Below are 13,464 nucleotides of genomic sequence, written 5' to 3'. Positions count from 1 at the left end.
GAATTATAATGGTGTGCTCTCTGTCCATCAGTTTCAGATATGTATTTGAATTAAATGGACACCCATTTAAATGGCATTTTATTTCGCTTGTGCAATGTGTCTTTGGAGTAGAAGAAAGCTTTTATAGTTCTCAATGTTTCCTTGTTGTGGAAGTAGATTAGAGTTAGGGTTCTTTTATGGAACCTATTTATTTGGCAAATTTAAAACTACTTCAGTTTTCATTCTAAGCAGCAAAAAAGGGAAAAAATCTTAAGCCCAAAAGGTTCACTGTAAATTCAGAGAAACCTATTTTGTTTTTATTTGGAATGCTGATAGAGCCACAGGGACTAAAGTACTGCTATAGTCAAGCTATAAATCTAAGATTCAACACACTTCTTTTCGAGGTTTGTTATGGATGCTACTTTTTAAAATCTCCGTACTTTCTTCTCTTGCTGATGAGGTTATTGCTGATATGCAGAGTTGTCATCACCCAAATCCTCTGTCTGAGATATTTGCCAAATCCTAGAATGGTTACAGCACAGAGTGAGTTCATTCAGCCCTTTAACTCTGTATTGGTCCTAGGATGCAGCTGTTCAACTTGTGCCACTCCCCTGTCTTTTCCCCATTGTTCTGCAAATTTTTCCTTTCCAGGTAATGATCTGGTTCCCTTGTGAAAGTGCAAGGGAAACTGAGGCTATCATGTTTGCAACTGGTGCATTCCAAATCCTAACCATGTGCATGTTGCTGTTGTTTTTTTTGCCAATTACTGTAAGTTCAATGAATCTCCAATTTGACATGAGACAAAATTAATTCTTCTGCTTCACTCCCTCCACCCACCCAATTAGAGAGAACCTTGCATACGGTCCTTACCAGACTTAACTGACAGTTAAAGCAGCACAGTGGGTCAGTGGTTAGCATTGCTGCCTCACAACTCCAGGGACCCAGGTTCGATTCCACCCCTGGGTGACTGTTTGTGTGGAGTTTGCACATTCTCCCTGTGTCTGCGTGGGTTTCCTCCAGGTGCTCCAGTTTCCTCCCACAAGCCAAAGATGTGCAGGTTAGCTGGTTTGGCCATGGGAAATTACCCATAGACTTCAGGAATGTGTACGTTGGTTGCAGGGTTAGGGGAGGGGGATGAACCTGGGTACAGTGCTGTTCAGAGGGTCGTGTGGACTTGTGGGCTAATGGCCTGTTTTCACACTGTAGGGATTCTATATAAAAAAATAATTACACTGCTGTTCTCTCAGACAGTAACTTCAGCACCAGAAATAGTGAAGGGAGTTGGAATCTTTAATTAATTGACTTTGGTAGACAAATAAACTTATAGATGGAATCTTGCCAAATGACTGTTCACTCATTGCATTGAGTTACTCTTAGAGGTAATATACTTTCACATTTTACTTGGAAATGCACCATCATGAAGATAGGTTATACCTTGGGTAAGTTATGTTCTGGGAAACAAGTGTGGTCCTTATGAAGACAACTGATCAGGAAATTTTGTTTTTTTTTGTCCTTGGTAGTACAAATTGTAGAGGAAGAGATGCTGAAAGCTTATGCATTTCTCAGGCATGATATACTCAGGCACTGAACTGGTAGTAGAGACATTGATGTTATAGATAGCTCTGTCCTGGAAGTGTCAAGAACATAGAACAGTACAGCACATGAACTGATCCTTCGACCCCACCATGGCTGCACCAATCTTGATACAATTCTAAACTAATCCCATCTGCCTGCACATGGTCCGTATCCCTCTGTTCCCTGCTTGTTCATGTGTCTGTCTAAATTCCTCTTAAATGTTGCCATTGGCAGCTCTCCTGGTACACATTTCAGGCACCTACCAACCTCTGTTCAAAAAAAACCTTGCCTCGCACATTTCATTTAAACTTCCTCCTCTTCCTTAAACATGGCCCCAGTGTTGGCTGAATAATCCAGTCAGAACAAGATGTAACTCATGTGCCTAACATGAGCCCTGTGGATGATTGATAGGCGTTGAGGAGTCGGAAGGTGAACTATATATCACCAAGCATCCAGCCCTGGTCTGTAATTCTGCTTTTACTAATTTTGATATGATTTTTCGTTGTTAGGCTTATGATCAATGTTGGTATGGGAGGAGATTTACTCCTGTTTGTGACAGGAAAGATCAGAGGGAGGTCAGTAAGCTTTCTTAGGTTTAAGATGGTCATTACTTGGCATTTAGGTAACATGAATGTTGCCTTCCATTCCCACTCTGTTATCTAGATCCTACTGTTAGTTGGTACTGGCTGTTTCATTAGCACAAGAGTTATACTGTCATCATCAAGCATATCCATTTCTGACCTTATGATAGATGGAGCTGAATTGGAAGGGGACTAATATACTGGCAGGGAGATTTGCTAGAGCTGTCCAAGAGGATTTAACCTAGTAAGGTGGTTGGGGGGAGGGGGTGGGTGGGATGGGGATGGGGATTGGGGGGATGGGTGGGTGGGATAGTGAGGAAAGAGATCAGTTTGAGACTGGTACAGTTGAGAACAAAAGTGAGTCAAATGGTCAGGGCAGGCAGGGACAAAGCAAAGAACAAAGTAGGACTGATAAATTAAACTGCATTTATTTCAATGCAAGAGGCCTAACATGGAAGGCAAATGAACTCAGGGCATGGTTAGGAACATGGCATTGGAATAGTTAGTAAGTTTGCAGATGACACCAAAATTGGAGGTGCAGTGGACAGCGAAGAAGGGTACCTCAGATTACAATGGGATCTTGATCAGATGGGCCAATGGGCTGAGAAATGGCAGATGGAGTTTAATTCAGATAAATGCGAAGTGCTGCATTTTGGGAAAGCAAATCTTAGCAGGACTTATACATTAATGGTAAGGTCCTGGACAGTGTTGCTGAACAAAGAGACTTTGGAATGCAGGTTCATAGCTCCTTGAAAGTGGAGTTGCAGGTAGATAGGATAGTGAAGAAGGCGTTTGGTATGCTTTCCTTTATTAGTCAGAGTATTGCATACAGGAATTAGGAGGTCATGTTGTGGCTGTACAGGACATTGATTAGGCCACTTTTGGAATTTTGCATGCAGTTCTGGTCTCCTTCCTATCGGAAAGATATTGTGAAACTTGAAAGGGTTCAGAAACTTGAAAAGATTTACAAGGATGCTGCCAGGGTTGGAAGATTTGAGCTATAGGGAGAGGTTGATGGTGGTGATTGCTCATGATGGTGAGCAGTCTGATAAAGTAGTAATTCGATTGAGCAACGTATTCTTCATTTTTAATCAAAATGTTCCATTCAGAATTCTGCTATTCATGTTCTCACTGACATGAAGTTCCATGTGGTCATCATCTCTCTTGTCAGTGCACACTAACCTCTTGGATCTCTTTCTGGCTGTGTTTCATTCTGTGATGGTGATCTCTAATAAACCTGTGTGAAGTCGCTGTACTTAAAGGATGCTTTGTCTCCTATTTCCTCCATTCTAGTATTAGATTATGAAGCCAGCCCTCTCCTTTCAGCCTGAAGTTTGCTCTACTTTTTCTGCTTTGTTTTATCTCCTCACACATCTGATTGTAGTGTCCTGCTGTTATCTTCACTGCTTTCTCTTTCTTCTTGAAAAGCGCTTTGATTAGTTGTGGCTGCAATAATGTTTACGTCCAAAGGAGGATTTTGGAGTTTTGAATGTCTGCTGCTGTATTGAGGTACTTGAAGTTTAATTGCAAAGTTTAAACAGTGATATTTTATACCTCAGCATGGTTCTGCTGTTCTCCGCCGCCGCGCTCTACAGTTGGAGGAGCTTACACTTGGGACAGAGTCGGCAGACACTGCTCGCATACTGAATGAACTGGGAGTTCTCTACTACCTTCAAAACAACATTGAGTAAGGAAATTTAATGAATGATTTATCATTGTGTGTCTGATTATCAACTGACCAACAATGAAGATCAGAATAAACCTTGGATTACACCTCTTCTCAGTTCCTTAATTTCACAATGGTGTGCTCAGAATAGATTAGAATTAGAAGATTAGATTCCCTACAGTATGGAAACAGGCCCTTTGGCCCAACAAGTCCACACCGACCCTCTGAAGTGTAACCCACCCAGACCTATTCCCCTACTCTATCTTTACCCCTGACTAATGCACCAAGTGCTACGGCCAATTTAGCATGACCAATTCACCCGACCTGCACATCTTTGGATTGTGGGAGGAAACCAGAGAACCCGGAAACATACTTGTAAAATTGTATACATCTTATGTACTCTTGATTATCCCTGCTCAGTGATGATATTTCTTAGTGTTTTAATGCAAATGTCAAATCTTGTACAGAACAATACTGAAAGATCTCAACCTTTTCAAAACATCAATTCCCTGTCTCCTCAACTGCGCCCAGCAATGTGAGAATCTTCTCCCTGTCGGCATTCAAGAACAAAACCTGAACAGAGCCTGCTCAACTTCATCTGATACTCTAGAGATATGGTGATAAAGTACTGTCAGTGTGGAGTGGAGTATTGCTCCTTAGTTCACAATCACATAAAATTAACAAAAAATTTTAAGTAAAATGCAAAACGGTATATTCGGTGTTGATTTGAATGTATTGAAATATCCCCCAATCTCTCTGCATCCAGCTGCCTAAACTCCAAGTTCCAGAATTCTCTTTCTTATCATCTTTGCACGTCTGCTTAGTTTAAGATGCTTCTTAAAAATCCATCTGTGAGACTAACGTTTCCTAATATGTGGCTCAGTGTCCAAGTTTGTTCACCACACTGACTCCTGGGATGATGTAATTGTCTTTTGAGGGGAGTTTGAGGAGACTGAATGCTCTGGAGTTCAGAAAAACTAGATGTGATTTAATGGCGTAATAAGTTCTTACAAGGCTCAATAGGGTAGATGCAGAAAGAATGTTTTCTCTGGCTTTCACTTCTGGAATCAGGGAACGCCATTTCAGACTGTTGCCAGGGTTGGAGGGTTATTTTTCCTAGAGCATCAGAGGCTGAGGGGGTGACCTTTTATAGAAGTTTATAGGCATAGATAGGGTGAATACCAAAGATCTTTTCCCCAGGGTGGTGGAGTCCAAAACTAGTGATTAGGTTTAGGTGAGAGGGGAAAGATTTAAAAGGGACTACAGGGCAACTTTTTCATGCAGTGGGTGGTGCGTGTTTTGAATGAGCTGACAGAAGACGTGGAGGCTGGTACAATTACAACATTTAAAAGGCATCTGGATGGGTATATGTACAGGCAGGGGTTGGAAGGATATGGGTCAAATGCTGGCAAATGGGAATAGATTAATTTAGGATATCTAGTCAGTGTGGACAAGTTGGACCAATGAGTTTGTTCCTGTGCCATCTCTATGACTCTAACAGGAGGTAGTCCTATTGAGGACTGCGATGACAAAGGAATTGTTTTGCTCAGAGCCTGGTGAATCTTTGGAATTTTCTACCCCACAGCACTATGGAGTGTATTCAAGGCTGAGATTGATAGATTTCTAGATATTGAAGGTATCAAAAGATATTTGGATAGTGCAGGAAAATAGCTTTGATGTAAAAGATCGACGATGATGCAGTTGAATGTGGGAACATGGTTGATGGTCCAAATGGCTGAATGGTGTAACCCTATATGATATGTAAATGCAAGTTGTGGTTGTGGAATAGAATTTTACGGAGTCATTTGTCCCTGGAAAGTTAGTTTGCAGAACATTTTCCCATCTGTATTGAAAACATGATGCTCTGAGATTCCGGTATCAAGCACAAAGCTGCTTTGATTGAGTGTGTCTCAGTGGGCTGGGGTGCATTCTGCTGAGAGCTTGTTCTCGGAAAGCTTTGACAAGGAAAATGCCACACGCTATTGGTTGTGTACGCCATTGTCTATCTTCAAATAAGAATCTTGTCTCCCGTACAATAAAACTGTAAGGAAAATCTGTAATCGTGGAGTAAAATTGGTAAGCTGTAATGGTTCCCTACACTGGATTTCAAAGCCTGTTACCAACCTAGTTTTTAGTTAACGTGGTCAGGAATACAGCTACAGGCATCGCAGAAGATTTTTTATTTGTTTTTCTTTTACAATTTCAACATAGGACAGCTGAAATCTTCTTTAAACGTTCATTGGAAATGAGGGAGCGGACCCTTGGTTGTGACCATCCTGACTGTGCACAGTCTTTGAATAACCTGGCAGCTTTATACAATGAGAAGAAGGACCATGAGAAAGCTGAGGAGCTGTATGAGAGGGCACTGGATATTCGGCGTATAGCCCTGGCACCTGATCATCCCTCTGTGGCTTATACTGTGAAACACCTGGCAGTGTTGTATAAAAAGCGAGTGAGTTAACCATACTGCAATGGATTGCTGAATTTTCGTTTTGAAAACTCCTGATCTCTGCGAACATATGAACAGGGAACAAAAGAAGGCCACTTAGCCCTTCGAGCTTACTTTGCTGTTCAACAAGATCATAGCGGATCTGATTTTTAATCTCAACTCTATATTCCTGAATATCACTAATAATCTTTCATCCCTTCATTTCTGCCTTAAAATATTTAAAATGTTTATTTTCCCATGCATCTTGCAGCATCCCTGATGAGATAGCCTTAAAATTGTAGATTGCATTTTTTTTAAGTACCATAAACTTGTTTAAGAGACCAGCAATTATGCCCATTCCTGTTTGAGACCAAATCATATCTCCTATCCATATCTGAATATTGACCTCTTAGATTCATTTCTACTCTAACTGAGTCAAAAATGAGTGAATATTAGTGTTATGCTGCAGGAATTAGAAAACTAAAGAGGATTGTTGTTTTGCAAAGAAAAGTAAATGTATTTTTAAATAATTTTATAATTTAATGATTTCATAATTTAATATAGCTGATCCCATAAATGAAAATTACTGATAATATGCTACAGTTGAGAGAGTGGTGCTGGAAAAACATAGCAACAATGAAGGGCTTTTGTCTGAAACGTCGACTCTCCTGCTTCTCAGATGCTGCCTGACCTGCTGTGCTTTTCCAGCCCCACACTCTCGACTCTGACCTCCAGCATCTGCAGTCCTCACCTTCTCCTAGTTGACATTATGCCATAATCCACAAAGGGCCATAAGCATCTCTCTCTATGAGCGAAAGTCAATTGCTTAAACATAGCTTGAAGGTCACCACTCTGCAAGTGTGGGGCAAGGCAAGGAGGCATGAAAATTACTAAAACGTTGTGACATACCTGAGGAACATTGGAACAGAAGGAGGCCAGCTGAACCTGTTCTGCTATTCAACAAGATTCTAACATTATTCTATAGCTCTCCTTGCCCCATATCCCTCAACACCTTCTGTTGATCTCATGTTAAATTTAACAGATGACAAGCATCAGTTGCCAGTTGTGGAACGTATTTCTGAATTTGTGCTGCCCTTTGTTGCAAAATTGTTTCAGTAACTTCCCTTTTGAAAGATCTGGCTCCTGTTTTTTTAGTGTCCAAGTTTGTGCCTTAGAATCCCCAACCAATGGAATAGGTGCTCTCTATCTATAGCATCAGTTTCCCCTTGAAAACTTTGATCAAATCAGCCCTCAATTTTCATAATTCCAAAGGGTGCAATCCTTGTATTTCTGTAAGGATCATTGAAATGTACTTGTGCAATTCACAAATTTATGCATTAGAATATGATGCTTATAAAATTCTAATTCACCTGCTGATTGTTTCAGGAATACAAAGTAATTCTCATATTTCCCTTGAAATCACCTGACAACATCACTAAGTTTTATTAACAGCTGGTAGTTTGCTCGTGCAGAACTTCAGTATTGCCGGAAAAAATATTTTGTCAAATTTTTTCTTTTTAAATTCATCAGGATAATTTGTAATACAGTTCAATGTAATGTGAATACTAATTAAAAGGAAAACTATATTTATACTGTAAGAGAGGTACATTTGATGTTTACTGGAATTTTACAGTGTAAAAATCCATTGATTCTATTTAAACAATATTTAATGCTCATTTGTATATGTAACAGCAGATGGATTTATAAGGCAGGATGTGAAATGAGTTTTTTTTCAAATGACTAGATTTCAAGGAACAAATAAATTACCATTGAGCTTGTAGCTTATAAACCATCAAGTGCATGAAATATTTCTTGTTTTATTGTTGCCTTTAATACCAAAACTCTTTCCTAGCATATTAATCCTTGTCTGAATTTGCAGGGAAAATTGGACAAGGCTGTTCCTTTATGTCAGCTGGCAGTTGAAATTCGTCAGAAGTCCTTTGGTCCGAAGCACCCAAGTGTGGCAACTGCCCTGGTGAATTTGGCTGTTCTGTATTGTCAGTTGGTATGTTAACTGTTGGCCTCACGATACTTGGCTGTTACTCTTTGTTGTTGTACAGTTATATTAGGCAAGGCTTAAGAAAGGTGAACAGAAAAAAAAAGTAGATTTCAGGAAACTTACTAATACAGGTGGTTTTGAATAAAACACCGAGGACAGGGGGATGAAAATCCTTATTACTGTGCAAATGTTGCATGTGGACATGACTATTATCACAAACATTATTGTGAGGGGCAAGGTTCTAAACTTTCAGTCATGTATTCGAAGTGTGGAAGGGAGGGAACATCAGGGCATATAAAACAAACATGAGCAATCAGGAAAGCTAGGCCAAATAATAAGGGCTGATGTTGAGTTACTGCCTTGCCGCAAAGCCTCACCTATCCGGGGTACATATCCCAAATTTGAACATTCACCTCCCATAATTTTCTACATTTTACAATAAAGATATCATCGTATGGGAGGGCTCTTGTAGGTGCAGTGTTCGTGTCTGTATCTTTGGACAAGAAGGCCAGGGTTCATGTCCCACCTGCTCAAGAGGTGGGTCATACCATATCTGAAATGAGTGACTAAAAATATCTTTAATAGTGTGGGAAGGTTGCTTGTGCTTGCAAGATGTCAAATGTATAAAAATTATAATTCTTGAAATAGTGGCCTATTATCTCAGATGCAAGAATCCAGCTGCCACTAGCTAACCAGGAAGTCTTTTACCAGTTGCTGTAAAGACACTAGTTACTTTACAATGTACTCTTTGAGAACATGCCTTGCATCATGGGTGATTTGCCAAGTGTAAACAATTGGATGTGGAATAAATAATATAGAGTGTAAAATAGATCATTTATATGATACACAATTCCATAAATTGAGGTGTGAACAACTTTGATGTAAAAGCAATCTTTAATCCTTTAACTTTAAAAGAAATCCATAAATGTGTCACGTTTCCCCACAGAAAAAACACGCTGAAGCTTTACCACTGTATGAACGTGCTCTGAAAATTTATGAGGACAGCTTGGGTCGTTCTCATCCCAGAGTGGGAGAGACACTGAAGAATCTAGCAGTGCTAAGGTAACAGCTGCACCGAGCATGGTCTTTATAGTTGTCAGAAATATATCACTGCTGCGGGTTTGTTTTAGCTTGGTAACATTACGCCAGTGCCTGGCATACTGTGTACACTTGGTACATTGTCATGCTACATCTCAAGTGCTGAAATATGGCACAACAGAATTTACTGAAGTTTTACTTGGCTGAGGTTGGAAATGAATGAAGCTGCAATTTTGCAAACCCAAGTAAAGTATCGGTTTGACACCTTGATTAGGATTTTGATTAGTAAAGGGATCAAGGGTGATGGGGAGAAGGCAGGAGAATGGAGTTGAGGGAGTGAAAAAACAGCCCAATGTATTGAAACGTAATTGTCAGGATTGACATACATGTGAATGTGGAGGAGGGCAGATTATTGGACCACCTTGTGCAGGAAGATTGAGAGTCAGGGAGAACAGGATGTTCATGTATTATACACATAACGATAAACAAATTCTACATAGTAGAAATATTACCAGAAAAAGCCACTTTAAAAAAAAATCTAGGTATTCATGTAGTTTTGGTGTTTCTAAATGAGCTTCAGTTGAACTGAGATCGGATGCTGTTGAAAACCGTGGATATGAACTTGTGACCTACAAAGTTACAGCTCAGAGGGCAGTAAGGAAAAGGATGCAAAGTGGAGAAACTTGTAAAAAAATTTGTTTAATTTGATATTTGCAATATTGAGTAGTTTTCAGACACCCTTTCACATCAGTGTAACACAATACATGACTGATGTTATTTTGTAATTTACAGTTATGAGGAGGCCAATTTTGAAAAAGCGGCTGAGCTATACAAAAGAGCAATGGATATTAAGGAAGCTGAGGCCTCAGTGCTTGGTGGAAAAGCTCTTTCAAGACATTCATCCACGGGAGACACTTTCAGCTTAAGAAATGCGCTGGCTTCTAATCCCTACCTAGAACTGGGATACAGATGACTCATGGATAGAAATGGACTGCAGAACCTGTAAATATGAAAAATATTGGGACAAAGTGATAGTTATTTCCGTTTTTACAGCTGCCTTGATTACTATATGCTCTGTCAAGCCTGAAATGGAGTTATATTTAAATTTGCAGCGGTAATTTTCTAAGAAACTGAAGTAATCATGTTAGGAGATACAAGTTGCATAAAGAAATTTATCAGAAAGAAAAATTAGGTTCAAGCAGTAAAGCTGTGACAATGGAAAGCAAAGTCCTTTCAGCTAGTAACTGGCATCATGTTACCCTACAGGTGTCCTGAATTAGCAGGACACATTTGTAAATGAAGATTTCATTACTGAACAATAACACTGCTTTGGAGAAAGCAACAAAACCTTCTGTGAGCAACATTTGAGGTTTTTATCAGTACTGATTTTGTTTTTATTCCAATTGAGTATAAATTTGTCTCAGTCTTAAACAGACATTAATATAGCAATGTTAAATAGCCTCCTTTGAAAGGAAAAACGTTTTTCAAGGAAACCTAAACTAATACTTCCAAAATAAAATTCCACAGATCACCTTGAAGGAGAGTAACAAGATAATAACTGTACAAAAGAATGTTTATGTATTTTTTTAGTTGCTGCTGGTGAAGCAAAACACAACTCATTTCAGTGATATGCTCAATACCTCAATATTAAATATAGGACATAAATATCTGGCTCTCATGCCATTTGCCATGGAAACCCTCATCCCACAATGAAGGGAAAGGTCCTTTTGGCCAATACAGCTGTCTTTGTGAGCTCATTCAACACTTCAGATGCACTCCTCCCAATGCTCATCCAAAACTCCGCATCCTCCATCTGTTCAACAAAGTATCCTGTTCAACACTATCCTTGCTGACCTCCAATGACTGGTAATCCTACAGCACACTCCCTCCAGAAATCCCACACTTTGTTTCCAATTCAGACCATGGTCTCACTTCACCCAAGTGACTGCTTGCATCCTCCATTTTACAGCTGCTCTTGTAGCCTGTGTAAGGGACAGTACTGAAGAGCTGTAAGCCACTGGGAGTTAACAAGTGTAAAATCGATTGATTAACTGGAAACTCATGGAAGGTATTGTTTGCACTAAGGAGGACTGCAATAAAGACCCAACAAGTTAATAAATTTGTAGGATGGATGTGTAATTGACAAGCTACTTTCAATGTAGACAATTGTGACGTGATACATATTGGTGAGTGTAACATAAATTACGTGGCTCTTGAGAAATGAGTAGAGTGAGAAAGGCACAAAGGAGTCTAGGGGATTGATTCACATCGTTATAAATAACAACATAGGGTTAAGCAAAGGTTAATTAGCAACACAGGTTAATGAGGCTTTGAAAAAAAATGTGAAGCATGAAAGTTCCCTCCCAGAAGAGGGTCAGAGCTGAAAGTACTGAGATAGTGTTAAATTTATATTGAATGTTTGTTAAGCCACAGGAAGAATAAGATGAATACTGCAGGAGACTTCATGTTTAAAAAAGGAAATTGGGGCACTCCTTGGAGAAGGTGGAGATAACAAATGACACACCATAGCAAACCTGAGAAATTATAACCCAAAAGGCTGGACAGACTAGAGCTCTGGTCCTGAAGAGAGGTGATCTGACGTGAGATTTTTACATTTCTGGAGTTTGACAGAACAAAGAAGATATTTCCACTTGTGGGAAAATCTGAAAGTGATAAATTAATATATCTTCTAATAAATTGAATTAGTCAGTAAACAATCTAGTGAAGTACTTGAGAGAAACTTCTTTACCCAGAGAGTAGATAGAATGTGGAATTCTCTGACAGTATTTGAGGTGAATAGCAGTTATTTTTAAAGGGAAGCAAAATAAAGTTTAAGAGGGGAAAAAAGGAATGATGGGATACATGCAACAGGTTAGATAATCCCAAAGTGGGAGGTTCATAGGCATAGTGGATGGTAAAGAGTAAAGTTTACATTGTAGTAGTGTGTACACTGACCTGACCTTTGCAGTTTCTAATTCCCTAGCTGTTAGTGAGTTCTAACTTTGCCTTGCTACCACTTTGTCTCACGGCATCTTTTCTCACCTTCAGAAGTGACTCCAACTTACCTCTAAAGTATACACTCCCTTTTTGATTCGGTCTAACCACTGAAACATGAAGTAACCTGGAGCATTGTTACATTATCGTCCTGATGTTGTCCTTAATCTTTTGTGCAGCAGATGTGCGAAAGTTTAAAGTCACAAAGTCTTGCAACTGCCTGAATTTTGAGTTCCATTGTTGTTGTGGACTGTTTCCCTTCAAAGCAAACCTGAGACGGTACAAGGGGAAATGTGGGTAATTGTGCCTTGATTGAAAATTGCCAATAGGCAAAAAAACTGTTAATTTTTTAAAGTTACATGTGAAGTATTTAGATTTATAGTGCAATGTAATGTTATCCTACTGTTTGAGAAATAAGCTATTAAGTCCTGAAAATACAGTATTGTAAATGAAGTTGTAACAAAGAATTTGAAATCTATTTACCACCTGAATGACATGGAATAATGCACAGTGCATTTATTATTTTGGTGCAGAACTTGCGGATGCAATCAATCTGATGTAACTGGATACATTAAAATTCACTCAAACTATCCATCTTTTGTAGTATGTTAAGCTTCTAGATTGTTTTATTGGGACCAAGACTGTTTTCTGCAAGTTCTAGATAAAGCCTATCTGCTGTTAAATTTTCCAGACAAGATTACCCTGGACAATTATGATAAATCTTAGACTGGCCAGCTGGTCTAGAATTTGAGAAGTGCTTTAAAAAAATAATGTTGTTAGAACAATATAGAGCTGTACAGCATAGGAGCAGGCCCTTCGGCCCACGATATTGTGCAGAACATAACGCCAAATTAAACTAATCCCTTCTCCCTGCCGTTGGTCCATATCCCTTCATTCCTTGCATATTCATATTACTACACTTTTGAGCATGTTGTGGTCACTGCATTTTCTGTGGATTTTGTACTGTCTCAGCTCTCAGTGGTGTTGGGCATCTTTACTTGTACTCTTGGAGGCTGTACCATTTCACTAGGTTACTATTTTGTGTTGCTGGTATCCCATGTTTGTCCTTATTCTAGAGTAAGACACTCGCTCTCTTCAGCACTGTTTATTTATGCTGCTATACAGTTGCTTCTGCTATAATTCAATAGTTCTATTCTTGTGCAATTCTGTGTTATAAGAAAATAGTGTAATAGCAGCACCATTT

At 39.3% G+C, this 13,464-nt stretch overlaps 1 protein-coding gene across 1 annotated transcript in view; it reads left to right on the top strand.

Annotated features, from left to right (window-relative positions):
- The window catches only part of acad11 (acyl-CoA dehydrogenase family, member 11), a 244,274-nt gene that overhangs the window by 50,833 nt on the left and 179,977 nt on the right, over nt 1-13,464 (top strand). Inside the window, exons 24-28 of the mRNA XM_072560417.1 lie at nt 3,695-3,822; nt 6,013-6,253; nt 8,109-8,234; nt 9,175-9,290; nt 10,059-10,195. Coding sequence (XP_072416518.1) covers nt 3,695-3,822; nt 6,013-6,253; nt 8,109-8,234; nt 9,175-9,290; nt 10,059-10,195 — 748 coding nt within the window. The remainder of the gene's footprint in view (nt 1-3,694; nt 3,823-6,012; nt 6,254-8,108; nt 8,235-9,174; nt 9,291-10,058; nt 10,196-13,464) is intronic.

The sequence above is a fragment of the Chiloscyllium punctatum genome, chromosome 41 (assembly GCF_047496795.1).
Source record: "Chiloscyllium punctatum isolate Juve2018m chromosome 41, sChiPun1.3, whole genome shotgun sequence".
In the NCBI taxonomy this organism is placed as follows: Eukaryota; Metazoa; Chordata; class Chondrichthyes; order Orectolobiformes; family Hemiscylliidae; genus Chiloscyllium; species Chiloscyllium punctatum.
This window is presented reverse-complemented; position numbering and strand designations above follow the sequence as displayed.